Here is a 27,038-nt window from a genome sequence, read left to right as displayed (position 1 = left end):
TTTAATTGAAAAACCGGATTTTTATTGGAGTTTTTTTGCATTTAAATACAGAACTGCAAAAAGTTTGAAATTACAAAAGTAATTATGTGGAACAGAGGTGTGTAAAAGTGTGTGTGAGAGAGAGAATAAGAGAGAGAGAGAGATATACAGAGAGGTGTGGGTGTGTGTTATGTGCGAGCGCTGCGCTCGGTTTCAGCTAGACACTCTCTCACTAGAGCTCGGGCGTGGATGATTCCTGAAACGCAAACAAAAAGAGAGGCATTACACACTTTCTTCTCTCTCTCTCTGTCGTATGATTGAGGGTGCCAATATTTTTGGGTTGCATTTCTGGTCCTGAGATGAAGTCTGTCTGAGTCGGAACGTAGGATAACGAGGACACATCACATAACGTTTATACTATAATTCTGCTCACCTGACAACAGTGAACATAAAGCGTATCCTGTGCCACGCTTTACTACACTACAGCGCACTATACCGCGCTACACTATATTTACACGTACTACAGTATACTGCGCCACGCTTTACTACGCTACAGCGCGCTATACTATATTTACACGTACTACAGTATACTGCGCCACGCTTTACTACGCTACAGCGCGCTATACCGCGCTATACTATATTTACACGTACTACAGTATACCGCGCTACGCTTTACTACGCTACAGCGCACTATACCGCGCTACACTATATTTACACGTACTACAGTATACTGCGCCACGCTTTACTACGCTACAGCGCGCTATACCGCGCTACACTATATTTACACGTACTACAGTATACTGCGCTACGCTTTACTACGCTACAGCGCGCTATACCGCGCTACACTATGTTTACACGTACTACAGTATACTGTGCTATGCTTTACTACGCTACAGCGCGCTATACCGCGCTACACTATGTTTACACGTACTACAGTATACTGTGCTACGCTTTACTACGCTACAGCGCGCTATACCGCGCTACACTATATTTACACGTACTACAGTATACTGCACCACGCTTTACTACGCTACAGCGCACTATACCGCGCTACACTATATTTACACGTACTACAGTATACTGCGCTACGCTTTACTACGCTACAGCGCACTATACCGCGCTACACTATATTTACACGTACTACAGTATACTGCGCCACGCTTTACTACACTACAGCGCGCTATACCGCGCTACACTATATTTACACGTACTACAGTATACTGCGCTACGCTTTACTACGCTACAGCGCGCTATACCGCGCTACACTATGTTTACACGTACTACAGTATACTGTGCTATGCTTTACTACGCTACAGCGCGCTATACCGCGCTACACTATGTTTACACGTACTACAGTATACTGTGCTACGCTTTACTACGCTACAGCGCGCTATACCGCGCTACACTATATTTACACGTACTACAGTATACTGCACCACGCTTTACTACGCTACAGCGCACTATACCGCGCTACACTATATTTACACGTACTACAGTATACTGCGCTACGCTTTACTACGCTACAGCGCACTATACCGCGCTACACTATATTTACACGTACTACAGTATACTGCGCCACGCTTTACTACACTACAGCGCGCTATACTATATTTACACGTACTACAGTATACTGCGCCACGCTTTACTACGCTACAGCGCGCTATACCGCGCTATACTATATTTACACGTACTACAGTATACTGCGCCACGCTTTACTACGCTACAGCGCGCTATACCGCGCTATACTATATTTACACGTACTACAGTATACTGCGCCACGCTTTACTACGCTACAGCGCACTATACCGCACTATACTATATTTACACGTACTACAGTATACTGCGCCACGCTTTACTACGCTACAGCGCACTATACCGCGCTATACTATATTTACACGTACTACAGTATACTGTACTACGCTTTACTACGCTACAGCGCACTATACCGCGCTATACTATATTTACACGTACTACAGTATACTGTACTACGCTTTACTACGCTACAGCGCGCTATACCGCGCTACACTATATTTACACGTACTACAGTATACTGCGCTACGCTTTACTACACTACAGCGCACTATACCGCGCTACACTATATTTACACGTACTACAGTATACTGCGCTACGCTTTACTACGCTACAGCGCACTATACCGCGCTATACTATATTTACACGTACTACAGTATACTGCGCCACGCTTTACTACGCTACAGCTCACTATACCGCGCTACACTATATTTACACGTACTACAGTATACTGCGCTACGCTTTACTACGCTACAGCGCGCTATACCGCGCTACACTATATTTACACGTACTACAGTATACTGCGCTACGCTTTACTACGCTACAGCGCGCTATACCGCGCTACACTATATTTACACGTACTACAGTATACTGCGCTACGCTTTACTACGCTACAGCGCACTATACCGCGCTACACTATATTTACACGTACTACAGTATACTGCACCACGCTTTACTACGCTACAGCGCACTATACCGCGCTACACTATATTTACACGTACTACAGTATACTGCGCTACGCTTTACTACGCTACAGCGCACTATACCGCGCTACACTATATTTACACGTACTACAGTATACTGCGCCACGCTTTACTACACTACAGCGCGCTATACCGCGCTACACTATATTTACACGTACTACAGTATACTGCGCCACGCTTTACTACGCTACAGCGCGCTATACCGCGCTACACTATGTTTACACGTACTACAGTATACTGTGCTATGCTTTACTACGCTACAGCGCGCTATACCGCGCTACACTATGTTTACACGTACTACAGTATACTGTACCACGCTTTACTACGCTACAGCGCACTATACCGCGCTACACTATGTTTACACGTACTACAGTATACTGTACTACGCTTTACTACACTACAGCGCGCTATACCGCGCTACACTATATTTACACGTACTACAGTATACTGCGCCACGCTTTACTACACTACAGCGCGCTATACCGCGCTACACTATATTTACACGTACTACAGTATACTGCGCTACGCTTTACTACGCTACAGCGCGCTATACCGCGCTACACTATGTTTACACGTACTACAGTATACTGTGCTATGCTTTACTACGCTACAGCGCGCTATACCGCGCTACACTATGTTTACACGTACTACAGTATACTGTGCTACGCTTTACTACGCTACAGCGCGCTATACCGCGCTACACTATATTTACACGTACTACAGTATACTGCGCTACGCTTTACTACGCTACAGCGCACTATACCGTGCTACACTATATTTACACGTACTACAGTATACTGCGCTACGCTTTACTACGCTACAGCGCACTATACCGCGCTACACTATATTTACACGTACTACAGTATACTGCGCCACGCTTTACTACACTACAGCGCGCTATACTATATTTACACGTACTACAGTATACTGCGCCACGCTTTACTACGCTACAGCGCGCTATACCGCGCTATACTATATTTACACGTACTACAGTATACTGCGCCACGCTTTACTACGCTACAGCGCGCTATACCGCGCTATACTATATTTACACGTACTACAGTATACTGCGCCACGCTTTACTACGCTACAGCGCACTATACCGCGCTATACTATATTTACACGTACTACAGTATACTGTGCTACGCTTTACTACGCTACAGCGCACTATACCGCGCTATACTATATTTACACGTACTACAGTATACTGCGCTACGCTTTACTACGCTACAGCGCACTATACCGCGCTACACTATATTTACACGTACTACAGTATACTGCGCCACGCTTTACTACACTACAGCGCGCTATACTATATTTACACGTACTACAGTATACTGCGCCACGCTTTACTACGCTACAGCGCGCTATACCGCGCTATACTATATTTACACGTACTACAGTATACTGCGCCACGCTTTACTACGCTACAGCGCGCTATACCGCGCTATACTATATTTACACGTACTACAGTATACTGCGCCACGCTTTACTACGCTACAGCGCACTATACCGCACTATACTATATTTACACGTACTACAGTATACTGCGCCACGCTTTACTACGCTACAGCGCACTATACCGCGCTATACTATATTTACACGTACTACAGTATACTGTACTACGCTTTACTACGCTACAGTGCGCTATACCGCGCTACACTATATTTACACGTACTACAGTATACTGCGCTACGCTTTACTACGCTACAGCGCACTATACCGCGCTACACTATATTTACACGTACTACAGTATACTGCGCTACGCTTTACTACGCTACAGCGCACTATACCGCGCAATACTATATTTACACGTACTACAGTATACTGTGCCACGCTTTACTACGCTACAGCGCACTATACCGCGCTACACTATATTTACACGTACTACAGTATACTGCGCCACGCTTTACTACGCTACAGCGCACTATACCGCGCTATACTATATTTACACGTACTACAGTATACTGTACTACGCTTTACTACGCTACAGCGCACTATACCGCGCTATACTATATTTACACGTACTACAGTATACTGTACTACGCTTTACTACGCTACAGCGCGCTATACCGCGCTACACTATATTTACACGTACTACAGTATACTGCGCTACGCTTTACTACACTACAGCGCACTATACCGCGCTACACTATATTTACACGTACTACAGTATACTGCGCTACGCTTTACTACGCTACAGCGCACTATACCGCGCTATACTATATTTACACGTACTACAGTATACTGCGCTACGCTTTACTACGCTACAGCTCACTATACCGCGCTACACTATATTTACACGTACTACAGTATACTGTGCCACGCTTTACTACGCTACAGCGCACTATACTATATTTACACGTACTACAGTATACCGCGCCACGCTTTACTACGCTACAGCGCACTATACCGCGCTACACTATATTTACACGTACTACAGTATACTGTGCCACGCTTTACTACGCTACAGCGCACTATACCGCGCTACACTATATTTACACGTACTACAGTATACTGCGCCACGCTTTACTACGCTACAGCGCACTATACCGCGCTATACTATATTTACACGTACTACAGTATACTGTACTACGCTTTACTACGCTACAGCGCACTATACCGCGCTATACTATATTTACACGTACTACAGTATACTGTACTACGCTTTACTACGCTACAGCGCGCTATACCGCGCTACACTATATTTACACGTACTACAGTATACTGCGCTACGCTTTACTACACTACAGCGCACTATACCGCGCTACACTATATTTACACGTACTACAGTATACCGCGCCACGCTTTACTACGCTACAGCGCACTATACCGCGCAATACTATATTTACACGTACTACAGTATACTGTGCCACGCTTTACTACGCTACAGCGCACTATACCGCGCTACACTATATTTACACGTACTACAGTATACTGCGCCACGCTTTACTACGCTACAGCGCACTATACCGCGCTATACTATATTTACACGTACTACAGTATACTGTACTACGCTTTACTACGCTACAGCGCACTATACCGCGCTATACTATATTTACACGTACTACAGTATACTGTACTACGCTTTACTACGCTACAGCGCGCTATACCGCGCTACACTATATTTACACGTACTACAGTATACTGCGCTACGCTTTACTACACTACAGCGCACTATACCGCGCTATACTATATTTACACGTACTACAGTATACTGCGCTACGCTTTACTACGCTACAGCTCACTATACCGCGCTACACTATATTTACACGTACTACAGTATACTGCGCTACGCTTTACTACGCTACAGCGCGCTATACCGCGCTACACTATATTTACACGTACTACAGTATACTGCGCTACGCTTTACTACGCTACAGCGCACTATACCGCGCTATACTATATTTACACGTACTACAGTATACTGTACTACGCTTTACTACGCTACAGCGCACTATACCGCGCTACACTATATTTACACGTACTACAGTATACTGCGCCACGCTTTACTACGCTACAGCGCACTATACCGCGCTATACTATATTTACACGTACTACAGTATACTGTGCCACGCTTTACTACGCTACAGCGCGCTATACCGCGCTACACTATATTTACACGTACTACAGTATCCTGTGCCACGCTTTACTACGCTACAGCGCGCTACACTATATTTACACGTACTACAGTATACTGTACTACGCTTTACTACGCTACAGCGCACTATACCGCGCTACACTATATTTACACGTACTACAGTATACTGCGCCACGCTTTACTACGCTACAGCGCACTATACCGCGCTATACTATATTTACACGTACTACAGTATACTGCGCTACGCTTTACTACGCTACAGCGCACTATACCGCGCTATACTATATTTACACGTACTACAGTATACTGTACTACGCTTTACTACGCTACAGCGCACTATACCGCGCTACACTATATTTACACGTACTACAGTATACTGTGCCACGCTTTACTACGCTACAGCGCACTATACTATATTTACACGTACTACAGTATACCGCGCCACGCTTTACTACGCTACAGCGCACTATACCGCGCTACACTATATTTACACGTACTACAGTATACTGTGCCACGCTTTACTACGCTACAGCGCACTATACCGCGCTACACTATATTTACACGTACTACAGTATACTGCGCCACGCTTTACTACGCTACAGCGCACTATACCGCGCTATACTATATTTACACGTACTACAGTATACTGTACTACGCTTTACTACGCTACAGCGCACTATACCGCGCTATACTATATTTACACGTACTACAGTATACTGTACTACGCTTTACTACGCTACAGCGCGCTATACCGCGCTACACTATATTTACACGTACTACAGTATACTGCGCTACGCTTTACTACACTACAGCGCACTATACCGCGCTACACTATATTTACACGTACTACAGTATACCGCGCCACGCTTTACTACGCTACAGCGCACTATACCGCGCAATACTATATTTACACGTACTACAGTATACTGTGCCACGCTTTACTACGCTACAGCGCACTATACCGCGCTACACTATATTTACACGTACTACAGTATACTGCGCCACGCTTTACTACGCTACAGCGCACTATACCGCGCTATACTATATTTACACGTACTACAGTATACTGTACTACGCTTTACTACGCTACAGCGCACTATACCGCGCTATACTATATTTACACGTACTACAGTATACTGTACTACGCTTTACTACGCTACAGCGCGCTATACCGCGCTACACTATATTTACACGTACTACAGTATACTGCGCTACGCTTTACTACACTACAGCGCACTATACCGCGCTACACTATATTTACACGTACTACAGTATACTGCGCTACGCTTTACTACGCTACAGCGCACTATACCGCGCTATACTATATTTACACGTACTACAGTATACTGCGCTACGCTTTACTACGCTACAGCTCACTATACCGCGCTACACTATATTTACACGTACTACAGTATACTGCGCTACGCTTTACTACGCTACAGCGCGCTATACCGCGCTACACTATATTTACACGTACTACAGTATACTGCGCTACGCTTTACTACGCTACAGCGCACTATACCGCGCTATACTATATTTACACGTACTACAGTATACTGTACTACGCTTTACTACGCTACAGCGCACTATACCGCGCTACACTATATTTACACGTACTACAGTATACTGCGCCACGCTTTACTACGCTACAGCGCACTATACCGCGCTATACTATATTTACACGTACTACAGTATACTGTGCCACGCTTTACTACGCTACAGCGCGCTATACCGCGCTACACTATATTTACACGTACTACAGTATCCTGTGCCACGCTTTACTACGCTACAGCGCGCTACACTATATTTACACGTACTACAGTATACTGTGCTACGCTTTACTACACTACAGCGCGCTATACCGCGCTACACTATATTTACACGTACTACAGTATACTGCGCCACGCTTTACTACACTACAGCGCGCTATACCGTGCTACACTATATTTACACGTACTACAGTATACTGTGCCACGCTTTACTACACTACAGCGCGCTATACCGTGCTACACTATATTTACACGTACTACAGTATACTGTGCCACGCTTTACTACACTACAGCGCGCTATACCGCGCTACACTATATTTACACGTACTACAGTATACTGTGCCACGCTTTACTACACTACAGCGCGCTATACCGCGCTACACTATATTTACACGTACTACAGTATACTGTGCCACGCTTTACTACACTACAGCGCGCTATACCGTGCTACACTATATTTACACGTACTACAGTATACTGTGCCACGCTTTACTACACTACAGCGCGCTATACCGTGCTACACTATATTTACACGTACTACAGTATACTGTGCCACGCTTTACTACACTACAGCGCACTACACTATATTTACACGTACTACATTATACTGTGCTAAGCTTTACTACACTACAGCGCACTACACTATATTTACACGTACTACAGTATACTGTGCTACGCTTTACTACGCTACAGCGCGCTATACCGCGCTACACTATATTTACACGTACTACAGTATACCGCGCCACGCTTTACTACGCTACAGCGCACTATACCGCGCTACTCTATATTTACACGTACTACAGTATACTGTGCCACGCTTTACTACGCTACAGCGCGCTACACTATATTTACACGTACTACAGTATCCTGTGCTACGCTTTACTACGCTACAGCGCGCTATACCGTGCTACACTATATTTACACGTACTACAGTATACTGTGCCACGCTTTACTACACTACAGCGCACTACACTATATTTACACGTACTACAGTATCCTGTGCTACGCTTTACTACGCTACAGCGCGCTATACCGCGCTACACTATATTTACACGTACTACAGTATACTGTGCCACGCTTTACTACGCTACAGCGCGCTATACCGCGCTACACTATATTTACACGTACTACAGTATACTGTGCCACGCTTTACTACACTACAGCGCGCTATACCGTGCTACACTATATTTACACGTACTACAGTATACTGTGCCACGCTTTACTACACTACAGCGCGCTATACCGTGCTACACTATATTTACACGTACTACAGTATACTGTGCCACGCTTTACTACGCTACAGCGCACTATACCGTGCTACACTATATTTACACGTACTACAGTATACTGTGCCACGCTTTACTACGCTACAGCGCGCTATACCGCGCTACACTATATTTACACGTACTACAGTATCCTGTGCCACGCTTTACTACGCTACAGCGCGCTATACCGCGCTATACTATATTTACACGTACTACAGTATACTGCGCCACGCTTTACTACACTACAGCGCACTATACCGCGCTATACTATATTTACACGTACTACAGTATACTGTGCCACGCTTTACTACGCTACAGCGCGCTATACCGCGCTACACTATATTTACACGTACTACAGTATCCTGTGCCACGCTTTACTACGCTACAGCGCGCTACACTATATTTACACGTACTACAGTATACTGTGCTACGCTTTACTACACTACAGCGCGCTATACCGTGCTACACTATATTTACACGTACTACAGTATACTGTGCCACGCTTTACTACACTACAGCGCACTACACTATATTTACACGTACTACAGTATACTGTGCTACGCTTTACTACACTACAGCGCACTACACTATATTTACACGTACTACAGTATACTGCGCTACGCTTTACTACACTATACCGCGCTACACTATATTTACACGTACTACAGTATACTGCGCTACGCTTTACTACGCTACAGCGCGCTATACCGCGCTACACTATATTTACACGTACTACAGTATACTGTGCCACGCTTTACTACGCTACAGCGCGCTATACCGCGCTACACTATATTTACACGTACTACAGTATACTGTGCCACGCTTTACTACACTACAGCGCGCTATACCGTGCTACACTATATTTACACGTACTACAGTATACTGTGCCACGCTTTACTACACTACAGCGCGCTATACCGTGCTACACTATATTTACACGTACTACAGTATACTGTGCCACGCTTTACTACGCTACAGCGCGCTATACCGCGCTACACTATATTTACACGTACTACAGTATCCTGTGCCACGCTTTACTACGCTACAGCGCGCTATACCGCGCTATACTATATTTACACGTACTACAGTATACTGCGCCACGCTTTACTACACTACAGCGCACTATACCGCGCTATACTATATTTACACGTACTACAGTATACTGTGCCACGCTTTACTACGCTACAGCGCGCTATACCGCGCTACACTATATTTACACGTACTACAGTATCCTGTGCCACGCTTTACTACGCTACAGCGCGCTACACTATATTTACACGTACTACAGTATACTGTGCTACGCTTTACTACACTACAGCGCGCTATACCGTGCTACACTATATTTACACGTACTACAGTATACTGTGCCACGCTTTACTACACTACAGCGCACTACACTATATTTACACGTACTACAGTATACTGTGCTACGCTTTACTACACTACAGCGCACTACACTATATTTACACGTACTACAGTATACTGCGCTACGCTTTACTACACTATACCGCGCTACACTATATTTACACGTACTACAGTATACTGCGCTACGCTTTACTACGCTACAGCGCGCTATACCGCGCTACACTATATTTACACGTACTACAGTATACTGTGCCACGCTTTACTACGCTACAGCGCGCTATACCGCGCTACACTATATTTACACGTACTACAGTATACTGTGCCACGCTTTACTACACTACAGCGCGCTATACCGTGCTACACTATATTTACACGTACTACAGTATACTGTGCCACGCTTTACTACACTACAGCGCGCTATACCGTGCTACACTATATTTACACGTACTACAGTATACTGTGCCACGCTTTACTACACTACAGCGCACTACACTATATTTACACGTACTACATTATACTGTGCTAAGCTTTACTACACTACAGCGCACTACACTATATTTACACGTACTACAGTATACTGTGCTACGCTTTACTACGCTACAGCGCGCTATACCGCGCTACACTATATTTACACGTACTACAGTATCCTGTGCCACGCTTTACTACGCTACAGCGCGCTACACTATATTTACACGTACTACAGTATCCTGTGCTACGCTTTACTACGCTACAGCGCGCTATACCGTGCTACACTATATTTACACGTACTACAGTATACTGTGCCACGCTTTACTACACTACAGCGCACTACACTATATTTACACGTACTACAGTATCCTGTGCTACGCTTTACTACGCTACAGCGCGCTATACCGCGCTACACTATATTTACACGTACTACAGTATACTGTGCCACGCTTTACTACGCTACAGCGCACTATACTATATTTACACGTACTACAGTATACTGTGCTACGCTTTACTACGCTACAGCGCGCTATACCGCGCTACACTATATTTACACGTACTACAGTATCCTGTGCCACGCTTTACTACGCTACAGCGCACTACACTATATTTACACGTACTACAGTATCCTGTGCTACGCTTTACTACGCTACAGCGCGCTATACCGTGCTACACTATATTTACACGTACTACAGTATACTGTGCCACGCTTTACTACACTACAGCGCGCTACACTATATTTACACGTACTACAGTATCCTGTGCTACGCTTTACTACGCTACAGCGCGCTATACCGCGCTACACTATATTTACACGTACTACAGTATACTGTGCCACGCTTTACTACGCTACAGCGCGCTATACCGCGCTACACTATATTTACACGTACTACAGTATACTGTGCCACGCTTTACTACACTACAGCGCGCTATACCGTGCTACACTATATTTACACGTACTACAGTATACTGTGCCACGCTTTACTACACTACAGCGCGCTATACCGTGCTACACTATATTTACACGTACTACAGTATACTGTGCCACGCTTTACTACGCTACAGCGCACTATACCGTGCTACACTATATTTACACGTACTACAGTATACTGTGCCACGCTTTACTACACTACAGCGCGCTATACCGTGCTACACTATATTTACACGTACTACAGTATCCTGTGCCACGCTTTACTACGCTACAGCGCGCTATACCGCGCTACACTATATTTACACGTACTACAGTATACTGTGCCACGCTTTACTACGCTACAGCGCGCTATACCGCGCTACACTATATTTACACGTACTACAGTATACTGTGCCACGCTTTACTACACTACAGCGCACTACACTATATTTACACGTACTACATTATACTGTGCTAAGCTTTACTACACTACAGCGCACTACACTATATTTACACGTACTACAGTATACTGTGCTACGCTTTACTACGCTACAGCGCGCTATACCGTGCTACACTATATTTACACGTACTACAGTATACTGTGCCACGCTTTACTACACTACAGCGCACTACACTATATTTACACGTACTACATTATACTGTGCTAAGCTTTACTACACTACAGCGCACTACACTATATTTACACGTACTACAGTATACTGCGCCACGCTTTACTACGCTACAGCGCACTATACCGCGCTACACTATATTTACACGTACTACAGTATACTGCGCCACGCTTTACTACGCTACAGCGCGCTATACCGCGCTACACTATATTTACACGTACTACAGTATACTGTGCTACGCTTTACTACACTACAGCGCACTATACCGCGCTACACTATATTTACACGTACTACAGTATACTGCGCTACGCTTTACTACGCTACAGCGCACTATACCGCGCTATACTATATTTACACGTACTACAGTATACTGTGCTACGCTTTACTACGCTACAGCGCACTATACCGCGCTATACTATATTTACACGTACTACAGTATACTGTGCTACGCTTTACTACGCTACAGCGCGCTATACCGCACTACACTATATTTACACGTACTACAGTATACTGTGCTACGCTTTACTACACTACAGCGCACTATACCGCGCTACACTATATTTACACGTACTACAGTATACTGCGCTACGCTTTACTACGCTACAGCGCACTATACCGCGCTATACTATATTTACACGTACTACAGTATACTGCGCTACGCTTTACTACGCTACAGCGCACTATACCGCGCTATACTATATTTACACGTACTACAGTATACTGTGCTACGCTTTACTACGCTACAGCGCACTACACCGCGCTATACTATATTTACACGTACTACAGTATACTGTGCTACGCTTTACTACGCTACAGCGCACTATACCGCGCTATACTATATTTACACGTACTACAGTATACTGTGCTACGCTTTACTACGCTACAGCGCACTATACCGCGCTATACTATATTTACACGTACTACAGTATACTGTGCTACGCTTTACTACGCTACAGCTCACTATACCGCGCTACACTATATTTACACGTACTACAGTATACTGTGCCACGCTTTACTACGCTACAGCGCGCTATACCGCGCTACACTATATTTACACGTACTACAGTATACTGTGCCACGCTTTACTACGCTACAGCGCACTATACCACGCTATACTATATTTACACGTACTACAGTATACTGCGCCACGCTTTACTACGCTACAGCGCGCTATACCGCGCTACACTATATTTACACGTACTACAGTATACTGTGCCACGCTTTACTACGCTACAGCGCGCTATACCGCGCTACACTATATTTACACGTACTACAGTATACTGTGCTACGCTTTACTACGCTACAGCGCGCTATACCGCGCTACACTATATTTACTCGTACTACAGTATACTGTGCTACGCTTTACTACGCTACAGCGCACTATACCGCGCTACACTATATTTACACGTACTACAGTATACTGTGCTACGCTTTACTACGCTACAGCGCGCTATACCGCGCTACACTATATTTACACGTACTACAGTATACTGCGCTACGCTTTACTACGCTACAGCGCGCTATACCGCGCTACACTATATTTACACGTACTACAGTATACTGCGCTACGCTTTACTACGCTACAGCGCACTATACCGCGCTACACTATATTTACACGTACTACAGTATACTGTGCTACGCTTTACTACGCTACAGCGCACTATACCGCGCTACACTATATTTACACGTACTACAGTATACTGTGCTACGCTTTACTACGCTACAGCGCGCTATACCGCGCTACACTATATTTACACGTACTACAGTATACTGTGCTACGCTTTACTACGCTACAGCGCACTATACCGCGCTACACTATATTTACACGTACTACAGTATACTGCGCTACGCTTTACTACGCTACAGCGCGCTATACCGCGCTACACTATATTTACACGTACTACAGTATACTGCGCTACGCTTTACTACGCTACAGTGCACTACACTATATTTACACGTACTACATTATACTGTGCTAAGCTTTACTACACTACAGCGCACTACACTATATTTACACGTACTACAGTATACTGTGCCACGCTTTACTACGCTACAGCGCGCTATACCGCGCTACACTATATTTACACGTACTACAGTATACTGTGCCACGCTTTACTACGCTACAGCGCACTATACCGCGCTACACTATATTTACACGTACTACAGTATACTGCGCTACGCTTTACTACACTATACCGCGCTACACTATATTTACACGTACTACAGTATACTGTGCTACGCTTTACTACGCTACAGCGCGCTATACCGCGCTACACTATATTTACACGTACTACAGTATACTGTGCTACGCTTTACTACGCTACAGCGCACTATACCGCGCTACACTATATTTACACGTACTACAGTATACTGTGCTACGCTTTACTACGCTACAGCGCGCTATACCGCGCTACACTATATTTACACGTACTACAGTATACTGTGCTACGCTTTACTACGCTACAGCGCACTATACCGCGCTACACTATATTTACACGTACTACAGTATACTGCGCTACGCTTTACTACGCTACAGCGCGCTATACCGCGCTACACTATATTTACACGTACTACAGTATACTGCGCTACGCTTTACTACGCTACAGCGCACTACACTATATTTACACGTACTACATTATACTGTGCTAAGCTTTACTACACTACAGCGCACTACACTATATTTACACGTACTACAGTATACTGTGCCACGCTTTACTACGCTACAGCGCGCTATACCGCGCTACACTATATTTACACGTACTACAGTATACTGTGCCACGCTTTACTACGCTACAGCGCACTATACCGCGCTACACTATATTTACACGTACTACAGTATACTGCGCTACGCTTTACTACACTATACCGCGCTACACTATATTTACACGTACTACAGTATACTGCGCCACGCTTTACTACGCTACAGCGCACTATACCGCGCTACACTATATTTACACGTACTACAGTATACTGTGCCACGCTTTACTACGCTACAGCGCACTATACCGCGCTATACTATATTTACACGTACTACAGTATACTGTGCCACGCTTTACTACGCTACAGCGCACTATACCGCGCTACACTATATTTACACGTACTACAGTATACTGCGCTACGCTTTACTACGCTACAGCGCACTATACCGCGCTATACTATATTTACACGTACTACAGTATACTGCGCTACGCTTTACTACGCTACAGCGCACTATACCGCGCTACACTATATTTACACGTACTACAGTATACTGCGCTACGCTTTACTACGCTACAGCGCACTATACCGCGCTATACTATATTTACACGTACTACAGTATACCGCGCCACGCTTTACTACGCTACAGCGCGCTATACCGCGCTACACTATATTTACACGTACTACAGTATACTGCGCCACGCTTTACTACGCTACAGCGCACTATACCGCGCTACACTATATTTACACGTACTACAGTATACTGTGCCACGCTTTACTACGCTACAGCGCACTATACCGCGCTACACTATATTTACACGTACTACAGTATACTGCGCCACGCTTTACTACGCTACAGCGCACTATACCGCGCTACACTATATTTACACGTACTACAGTATACCGCGCCACGCTTTACTACGCTACAGCGCACTATACCGCGCTACACTATATTTACACGTACTACAGTATACTGTGCTACGCTTTACTACGCTACAGCGCACTATACCGCGCTATACTATATTTACACCTACTACAGTATACTGCGCCACGCTTTACTACGCTACAGCGCACTATACCGCGCTACACTATATTTACACGTACTACAGTATACTGTGCTACGCTTTACTACGCTACAGCGCACTATACCGCGCTATACTATATTTACACGTACTACAGTATACTGTGCTACGCTTTACTACGCTACAGCTCACTATACCGCGCTACACTATATTTACACGTACTACAGTATACTGTGCCACGCTTTACTACGCTACAGCGCGCTATACCGCGCTACACTATATTTACACGTACTACAGTATACTGTGCCACGCTTTACTACGCTACAGCGCACTATACCGCGCTATACTATATTTACACGTACTACAGTATACTGCGCCACGCTTTACTACGCTACAGCGCGCTATACCGCGCTACACTATATTTACACGTACTACAGTATACTGTGCCACGCTTTACTACGCTACAGCGCGCTATACCGCGCTACACTATATTTACACGTACTACAGTATACTGTGCTACGCTTTACTACGCTACAGCGCGCTATACCGCGCTACACTATATTTACTCGTACTACAGTATACTGTGCTACGCTTTACTACGCTACAGCGCACTATACCGCGCTACACTATATTTACACGTACTACAGTATACTGCGCTACGCTTTACTACGCTACAGCGCGCTATACCGCGCTACACTATATTTACACGTACTACAGTATACTGCGCCACGCTTTACTACGCTACAGCGCACTACACTATATTTACACGTACTACATTATACTGTGCTAAGCTTTACTACACTACAGCGCACTACACTATATTTACACGTACTACAGTATACTGTGCCACGCTTTACTACGCTACAGCGCGCTATACCGCGCTACACTATATTTACACGTACTACAGTATACTGTGCCACGCTTTACTACGCTACAGCGCACTATACCGCGCTACACTATATTTACACGTACTACAGTATACTGCGCCACGCTTTACTACGCTACAGCGCACTATACCGCGCTACACTATATTTACACGTACTACAGTATACTGTGCCACGCTTTACTACGCTACAGCGCACTATACCGCGCTATACTATATTTACACGTACTACAGTATACTGTGCCACGCTTTACTACGCTACAGCGCACTATACCGCGCTACACTATATTTACACGTACTACAGTATACTGCGCTACGCTTTACTACGCTACAGCGCACTATACCGCGCTATACTATATTTACACGTACTACAGTATACTGCGCTACGCTTTACTACGCTACAGCGCACTATACCGCGCTACACTATATTTACACGTACTACAGTATACTGCGCTACGCTTTACTACGCTACAGCGCACTATACCGCGCTATACTATATTTACACGTACTACAGTATACCGCGCCACGCTTTACTACGCTACAGCGCGCTATACCGCGCTACACTATATTTACACGTACTACAGTATACTGCGCCACGCTTTACTACGCTACAGCGCACTATACCGCGCTACACTATATTTACACGTACTACAGTATACTGCGCCACGCTTTACTACGCTACAGCGCACTATACCGCGCTACACTATATTTACACGTACTACAGTATACCGCGCCACGCTTTACTACGCTACAGCGCACTATACCGCGCTACACTATATTTACACGTACTACAGTATACTGTGCTACGCTTTACTACGCTACAGCGCACTATACCGCGCTATACTATATTTACACCTACTATAGCTGGTGAGGGAATGACTGTTTACAGCTGCTCTAACGTAAGTGAGAACAGGAACTAACATGTTTAAGTGTAAGTCTAAACGGATAAAAATCTATGACGTGTCGTTCTTAAATAGATGAAAATGATTGGTAATTGTTGGTAGGTGGTATAAGAGGAATAAAGCACTTGCGGATGTGTTGTTATAGGACGTAACTCCGCTTCTTTACACCAATCCGTCACTCAGGGTTTTACGGTAAGAGCATGACACCGTGTGTGTGTGTGTGTGTGTGTGTGTGTGTGTGTGTGTGTGAGAGAGTGTGTTACTGTAGTACCTCTCTTCAGTCTCTCCATGGCGCTTTTACTGCCGGCGTACGTGGGTCTGATTTCTCGACTCATCTCCTCTATCACAGACAGCAGCTCGCTGTAGGTGGAGCCCTGAGACACTTTCACTGGCTGAGATTCAAAAACAACAATAAAATAAAATTCAGAAAAGTTTTCCATTAAATTTCAGCTGCTTAATAAAACTCTAAAATTTATTTTTAGAGACTAAATCACAACACTGCTAAAAGCTAAACAGTAGTGTTGCATTAGAATAAATACATGTATTTATTGTCTACAAAAACATTTAATTTATTTAATAAATAAAAAAATTAAATAAATTAATTTAAAACTGAAAAGGGAAAAAAAATCTAAAAATGTTAACAATTTTAAAATTTCAAAGATTATAACATTTTTCACATCACAGCAGCTGCTTCCATTCAGTTTATATCTATATATAGTATAAATAAATAAATAAATAAATAAATATCTCAGAAAAGCATATTGTGCACTATAATTTATCATGATGGATGTTATATCGTCATAATTATCGCCCAGCCCTAATTGCTACCTCAAATGAGACCAAAGCATCAGTGGTGTTTAAAAAAATAAATAATAAAAAAATAAAAAATTATGCATTAATACAAAACAACAACAAAAGAAAAAAAAACACATTGTCTATTGACAGAAAAATATCTGTGATCTATATCGCTGTATATATTTAAATTTAAATGACAGGACGTGATTTTTTCCTGCAAATGTTTACTCTCAGGCCGAATCCTGTGAGATACGGAGAAGGCGATGTGGCAAAAAATATCATATCACGATACTTTAAGATGTTCTTGATACCTGATGCGGATGAGAAGAGTTCGTAGTGCTGATGTTAGAGTTTTATAACTTACGCAAACTTAACAGCAGTGATACAGTATGAAAAATTTATCTATTCTCTATTCAAAAAGGAACACACGAGGAAGGTTTAGGATCCTGTCAGCCATTTTGTTTTCTTTTGAGATTTTTCCCGTACCTGTACGAAGCCCATGGACGGTGGACCGAAGTCGCTGAACGCCGGTCTGAAGGTGGAGGCCGAGGGCAGAGACGGAGACGAGCCGCATGACCCTGAGAGAAAGAAATTAAAGCGGTGAAGACGCTTCACGCATTTCTGTTAACAGCTTGGACAGTCAGACTCGCACGGCAGAAACACCGAGGTTATTAAAACATAACGCGGCTTGTAGCTAGCACTGCACGAAAAAATAAATCGGATTAAAATTTAGAATCGTTAACCAACGAGCAGAGAGACACATCGTACCACGTGAAAGTGGAGAAATATCGGATTTATTCGTAAATTGTTCGTATGAATGTTTACACAAGAAATTTGGTATTCATTTTTAAAAAATCTGTAAATTTGAAAAAACGTTCGTATCCTACTCGTGCTCCTGAGTGTGTGTAAATAAAAAATTAGGTAAATTTAAAAAAAAAAAAAAAAAAAAAAAAGTTTGTATCCTACTCATGCTCCTGATTGAGTGGGTGTGTAAAAAAAAAAAAAAAATCTCGTAAATTCGGAAAAATGATCTTATCCTACTCGTGTTCCTGAGTGTATGTTAAAAAAAAATTTGGTTAATTTTTTTAAAAAAAGACTGTATCCTACTCATGCTCCGGAGTGTGTTTATAATAAAATACATATAATCAATAAAATAAAATCTCGTAAAATCATAAAAACATTCGGATCCTACTCGTGACCCCGAGTGTGTGTATAAATTTATTTAAAAAAAAAAAAAATTTCATAAAAACATTTGTATCCAACTCGTGCTCCTGAGTGTGTATAAAAAAAATTTGGTAAATTGCAAAAAATTCACAAAAATAAATAAATAAATAAAAAGAAGTTCATATCCTACTCATGCTCCTGATTATGTGTGTAAATAAAAAAAAATAAATAAATCTCATAAAATCATACAAATGTTCGTATCCTACTCGTGACCCCGAGTGTGTGTATAAATTTATATATATATATATATATATATATATATATATATATATAAATTTTTCATAAAAACATTTGTATCCAACCCGTGTGTATAAAAAAAAAAAAATAAATAAAAAAAGTACGTAACCTACTCGTGCTCCTGCGAGTGTGTAAATTTACTCATAAGACGATTAACTGATGCAAACCTCGACTTGATCGACTTCTGATCCTATAATAAAAATAATAATAATAAAAATAAATAAATAAAATAAAAAATAAAGCTCATTCTAATTATAATTCTAACAAGCTGCATTTATTCCTGCACTTTTCTCTCCGGAATATTCTGTGGAGTTTAAACTGTTTGTGTTTATGACGTTTGCAGCGTTCAGCAGACGCTTTAATCCAGAGCGAGTGACAGAAGAGCTTTAGCGTCTCGATCAGAAACACGTCCTCGTGCTAATTCACTCGCGCAGGAGCTACGAGCTCCATCCAGAACATTTACTCAAAACCAGTCGCTTTATTTTACTGGCGTTAATTAAAGAATAATTTAAAAAATTAAATAAAACAAATGATTCCATCATGACAGAAGAAATGGCGGCGTATAAACGGAGGAGGCGTGAAAAATGTAGCGCTCACGATACCACAGCGCTGATGAATTCTGGATTCTGATTGGTCAGATGATGTTGATTAATTTCCTACAACAGCATGAGGGTACATTATGAAATTTATGGAAGGAGTCTCCAGTGTCAGCGCTTTGTAGCAGTCAGAAGTAAAACTGTAACTAATTTTCTGACACGTCGTCACAAAGCGGATGAACAGAAAGGTTTAGATCAGTAATGAAGAATCCTGAGACGATGACAGAGGCGTGGAGGAAAAAAAAAAACTCGCCGAGACGATGACAGAGGTGTGAAGAAAAAAAAAAACTCGCGGAGACGATGACAGAGGCGTGAAGAAAAAAAAAAAACACGCTAAGACGATGACAGAGGCGTGGAGGAAAAAAAAAACACGCTAAGACGATGACAGAGGCGTGGAGGAAAAAAAAAACTCGCGGAGACGATGACAGGGGCGTCGAGAAAAAGAAATCGCCGAGACGACGCGATGAAGGAACCTTGAGACTCAAAAGAGAAGAAGAGTAACGAGAGAAAGTCGCGAGTGTGATGAAGAAGAGTCCTGGGATGAGCGACAGGACAATGTTCATGATTACAGCAGCAGCAGCAGCTCTGAGGTACAAATCTACAGAATCCAGGTGAGATCAAACACCTGAGACGGAGAGTCGAGTCAGAACGAGGACGAGGATGAAGATATGAAGATGAAGTTGAGCATCAGGATGAATCAGACTCACGATTTGTCCCTTGATGTGACCTGACTGAAGACATTTACATGATAACAGACTCTGCCTTTAAAAAAGTCCCAGTTAACCTGTGACTCTCTGACGTCATTAATTAAGCTTCATGTGAACCTGGATGTACCTGATGCAGGTGTAGGTATGAGAGCAGCTCACCTGGAGGTGTGTGATTGGAGCCTGCAGGAGCTGGAGCGATGGGTTTATAACTCATACTGAGCTCACTATACTGCTCCGTTTTGTATATTCAAGTTTTAAAGGGGTTCAGTGAGTGCACAAGGCAAACACACACACACACACACACACACACACACACACCTAACCCTGAGTATTGCACAAAAACTCACAATAACACTGAAACTATGATACAATTACACAACCTGTCCTTCTCCTAAACACAAATATCCAACTTTGTCACTTACTTTCATTTATACTAACTCCAAAGGTAATGAAAGTGCTAGCTTAAGCTAAGCTACGGCTAAGCTAAGCTAGGCTAAGCGCTATGCTAACCTTCTTTACTAAACAAAGCCGCTAGCAAAAGGCTAACACCGATTCTACCAACTATCTTTATTTACACCTAAGGCTTATAACTGAAGATTTTAAACCTTTCTACAGACAGAAATGATCTTCGCAGTAATAACAAAACTCTAGTAAAAGAAGTAGTAATGTTTTTAAAACAAATAAACAAACAAACAAACAAACAAGGAAGCACACGGAATAGAGAACAGAGGAAAAGAAAACCGGAGCTCTGTCAAAAAGCCGAAAATGGCAAACCACAGGAAGTCGCTCGCGCTTACGTGCTGGGGCGTGACGTCATAAGGCAGCGTGGGTGCGTCCTGACGTAGGCACGTACGTACGTAGGTACGTACGTGCTTCTGTCAAGAGACCATCTCTATTCAGAAATACACTGAATGCAAAGAATTCAGGTTTCTTCAGAAAAACTTTCTTCTGCACAACAAAGTTATTGAAGTCTCTTATTCATAATTATAAACTAGCAATGTTTAATAACAATATTTCACCCAATTGCTCCTTTTGTCATCACTTTCAAGAAACAATTGAGCACTTATTTTAGAATTGTGTTTCAGGTAATGTTTATATAAAGTAGCTTCAGGTAATGTTCGCATCAACCATCAGAATGGCGACAAAGTGTGATCTCTGTGACTTTGACCGTGGCTGATCTCCTGGGATTTTCACACACAACAGTCTCTAGAGTTTACTCAAAAAACTCAAAAAACATCCAGTGAGCATCAGTTCTGCAGATGGAAAAGCCTTGTTGATGAGAGACATCAACGGAGAATGGCCAGACTGGTCCGAGCTGACAGAAAGGCTACAGTAACTCAGATAACCACTCTGTACAATTGTGGTGAGCAGAAAAGCATCTCAGAACGCACAACACGTCAAACCTTGAGTGGATGAGCTACAACAGGAGAAGACCACGTCAGGTTCCTCTCCTGTCAGCCAAGAACAGAAAGCTGAGGCTGCAGTGGGCACAGACTCACCAACACTAGACAGATGAAGACTGGAGAAACGTGGCCTGGTCTGATGAATCTCGATTTCTGCTGAGGAACACTGATGGTAGGGTCAGAATTTGGCACCAACAGCATGACTCCATGGATCCAAACTGCCTTGTGTCAACAGTCCAGGCTGGTGGAGGTGGTGTGATGGTGTGGGGAATGTTTTCTTGGCACACTCTGGGCTCGTTAATACCAATCAGTCATCGCTTGAATGCCACAGCCTATTTGAGTATTATTGCTGATCATGTGTTTCCCTTCATGCCCACAATTTACTGTCTTCTCATGGCTTATTATTCCAGCGTGATGATGCTCCATGTCACAAAGCAACAGTCGTCTCAAACTGGTTTCATGAACATGGCAGTGAGTTCAGAGTTCTTCTTCAGTGGCCTTCCCAGTCACCAGATCTGAATCCAGTAGAACACCTTTGGGACGCGGTAGAACGAGAGATTCACAGCTTGAAAGTGCTCCTGAAAAATCTGCGGGAATTGCGTGATGCGATCATCTCAACATGGACGAGAATCTCGGAGGAATGTTTCCAACATCTTGTGGAGTCCATGCCATGAAGAATCGAGGCTGTTTTGAGAGCAAAGGGAGGCCCTAAACAGCATTACTACAGTGTTCCTAATAAAGTGATAAGTGAGTGTTTATTATATTATATTATGAGGAAAAAAGTGGCAATATTTTGAGAATAAAGTCAAAATACTTCGACATTATGCTGCGTATCAGAGCAACAAAAATCCAAATATTGCAATTTTTTTCTCAAAATATTACAACTTTTTTTTTTAATAGTGACCCTAAACTGACATTTAATTAAAATGCAGTATAAATGTTAGATAAATAAATGTGTGATAATTTCAGGCCATTACTATTTAATTTCATATTTGCTGTGTAATATATTTTATATGAATATTTTAATAATAAAATATATCTTTTTGGTTTTAGCGTTTTATGGTAAAAAAAAAAAAAAAAAAAAATCATATAATAAGAAGAGTTTGATTAAAATCACTTTTAGACAAATAATAAATCTGAGTCTTTTCATTCCACACTGTAATTTTTACACTGAGATTTTTAGGTTCATCTACATTTTATTTACACGCTGGTTGTTTTATCAGGTCCATCTATCACACCAGTCACTTTGTAAGTGTATAATAACTGGTTGCAAAATGTATTGGCACCCTCCACCCCATGCATCAGTGGAAAGTAAGCAGTGTTTACTCTAAAAGGTTTCTCAGAGTAACTCTAGAAAGCTTCCACTAATACTTATCCACTTACACTTATCTCATCTCATCCTGAATATTTAATGAAAGCACATCGAACATCAGCTTCCATTAGAGAACCTAATGGAGAGGAAAATCCCTCACTGATTGAATCCGTATGGCAAAAAAAAAATAGATTGGATCGTCTTTGTTCCACTATGTGGAGGTTAATCCATTCTTTACAAAAAAAGGATATCCTGTTACAACAAAAACTCAATTTTATAATGTTGTTTATAATCCACGTGGCTGTCAGTTCACAACATGATTAAGCTTTTTATGAATACACAAGTCCTAGAAGATGCAGAATCCTAAGATTAGTTTAATGATTAAATCTCTGTTTAATATGACTAAAAGGAAAAAACCCAACACTACAGTGTGAATTTTGTCCAAGTTTAATAACTTGAAATGTGAAAACAAATGCAAATCCCTTTGTATAAAGTGAGATGCAAACATTATCAAGCAGTAGCACTGTATCAGTTCATCCACAGTAACATGCTGTTCATTAATAAATAGATTATTACTATTATAGTACTCGTATATTTACTAGAGATGATACGATTCTGCTTTTTCTTTTCCGATACTGAAACCGAAACCTTGATTATCAGCCGATACTGATATCTTTAAAGACTAAGCTTTAAAATGAGCTTTTTTAACTTCATAGTTAAACTCTTTCACACAAAATAAATTACTTACATTGTAAATATAATAAATAGAATAAAGTATAAATATAATAAAATCAATCTTAGAGTGAAGTACCCGATCTTTACTATCTGATACGTTTTCTCTGATATCCGATCCACAATTTGTTGCTGGTATCGGCCCGATACAGATTCCGGGTATCGGATCGGTGCCATCTGTGATGTTTATGCGAGTGTAACGCTGAGCAACAGTCTTCTTTATCATCATCATCATCATTATCAGTACCATCAGCATCAGCATCATCCACAGCAAACTGGTAGATTCACTCCGATGGTGTGAAATAAAATTACTGCAGTCATACGGAACCCTTAAAGAACCCTAGTGCAGAGTGTTTCCGTACCAGACGGGTTTCAAGTAGAACCTTCTGTAGGAGGCCAAGAACCGTCGTTTGTCCAATGAGCGCTTAAAGAACCTTCAGGAGTGCATGAGAGAACACGAGAATGATAAATGTAAGGAATAAAACATGACAGAGTGTACTGTTCCAGAAAAATAACTGTATTTTATCACCACAATTTGCTAAAATTGCAATTTTATATGTATTTAACATAATGTCATAGCTTTTTATCCATTTATTTATAACATTTAATGTTGCAAAACTAGTTAGTTCCTGTTGTCACTTACGTTACAGCAGCTATAAACACTTGTTCCCTCACAAGCCTCTTTTTATTCTCTCTCTTGAAGTTAATAAGACAAAAAAATCGTCTTTTGTTACCGAGAAACCGCAAAGAAGTGTAAACTCCTCTGTCCTAAAGTTACAGCTTTACCTCTGACTGTTACAAAGCACTGACACTGGAGACTCCTTCCATCAATGTTACATAGTAAACATCTTCTTACAGACCAACAATTACACACGTTTATTATCAGTGAAACGCCCCTGTGAATGATCTTTTACTATAGAAACGATAACATATCACAGCGAGCGCATTAATATAAACCTGCGCTACTGTCAGAGCTGCTGTTCTAGAAAATTAATCAACACCATCTGACCAATCAGAATCCAGAATTCAACAGCGCTGTGATGTAAATATAAAACCATCTACAACAATTACAGCTTATTTAAAAGCATTAAATTTGGGACTTTTTTTTTAACATCCAGAAACATCTTTACATCCTAACAGTTAGGATTTTTCTCAGACTTTTATTTTGTCTCATGGACAGTCTGTATATAACAACATGCCATGATGATAATTAAATCAATTAAAGCATTAATAATTGCAGATTTATCCAGAAAACATAAACAAACGCTGAATCTACACTGCAATACACTATATATTTGTGTATAAGTTTTAGTGTTGAATCGCTAAACTACTGGATAAAATGAAAGAAGTTAATTAATGTTATGTAGCAAAACAGCGCCGCACTCAAACCCTTGCGCATGCGCACTTCATTAAAAAACCCCAAACAAGCCAGTCATGCTGAAGTGAGAGCTCCTGCAGTGCTGCATTTCTGTCCGGGACTCTGAATAAAACACTCAGCTTCCACCATGAGCACTGCAGCTCCCACTCCTCCTGTGCGAGTCTGTGTGCTCCTCACTTTATTCCTCTCATGCTGGGTGAATTGCTCAGGAGGAAAGCGTGTGTTTAAATGTCCTTCAGGCTGCACCTGCACCACTGAGACCATCATCTGCGTCGGATCATCCTTCATCCCCCGGACTGTCCCTGCTGACATCAGCTCTCTGTAAGAGGCTTTCAAACATCTCTAACTCTCTAACACTGGACTGTAAAGAACTGAATGCATGCATTAAAAAAACAAACAAACAAAAAACAGATTTGACCACATTGTTCAGAAATGAGTGCATGAATGATGAATTTATGATGCATTATTTGCAGGAGCATTGTTAATGGCACTTTCCCAGAAATCAGAGAAGCTACATTTGCCCTGATGCCATCCCTGCACTTGCTGTGAGTCAGTACTCAACTAATCAGTACTCAGCTAATCAGTACTCAGCTAATCAGTACTATTACACCATCATCTCCTCCTGCACACATTACAGAAACATCTCGCATC

The 27,038-nt window shown here is 42.3% G+C and overlaps 2 protein-coding genes across 2 annotated transcripts in view; one reads left to right on the top strand and one right to left on the bottom strand.

Moving 5' to 3' along the window:
* On the bottom strand, positions 1-22,350 carry cdk2ap2 (cyclin-dependent kinase 2 associated protein 2). Its single transcript, XM_034302872.2, has 4 exons — positions 21,722-22,350; positions 19,285-19,376; positions 18,275-18,395; positions 1-235 (listed from the first exon to the last, which is right to left on the bottom strand). The coding sequence occupies exons 1-4, from the start codon at positions 21,774-21,776 to the stop codon at positions 168-170; spliced, it is 336 nt and encodes a 111-aa protein (XP_034158763.1). The 5' UTR covers positions 21,777-22,350; the 3' UTR covers positions 1-167.
* Positions 22,351-26,138: 3,788 nt separating this feature from the next.
* Positions 26,139-27,038, top strand: part of lgi2b (leucine-rich repeat LGI family, member 2b) — an 11,510-nt gene continuing 10,610 nt past the window's right edge. The window contains exons 1-2 of the mRNA XM_026912183.3: positions 26,139-26,708; positions 26,861-26,932. Coding sequence (XP_026767984.3) covers positions 26,515-26,708; positions 26,861-26,932 — 266 coding nt within the window. The 5' untranslated portion in view covers positions 26,139-26,514. The remainder of the gene's footprint in view (positions 26,709-26,860; positions 26,933-27,038) is intronic.

Source organism: Pangasianodon hypophthalmus, chromosome 3 (genome assembly GCF_027358585.1).
Source record: "Pangasianodon hypophthalmus isolate fPanHyp1 chromosome 3, fPanHyp1.pri, whole genome shotgun sequence".
NCBI classification, from domain to species: Eukaryota; Metazoa; Chordata; class Actinopteri; order Siluriformes; family Pangasiidae; genus Pangasianodon; species Pangasianodon hypophthalmus.
This window is presented reverse-complemented; position numbering and strand designations above follow the sequence as displayed.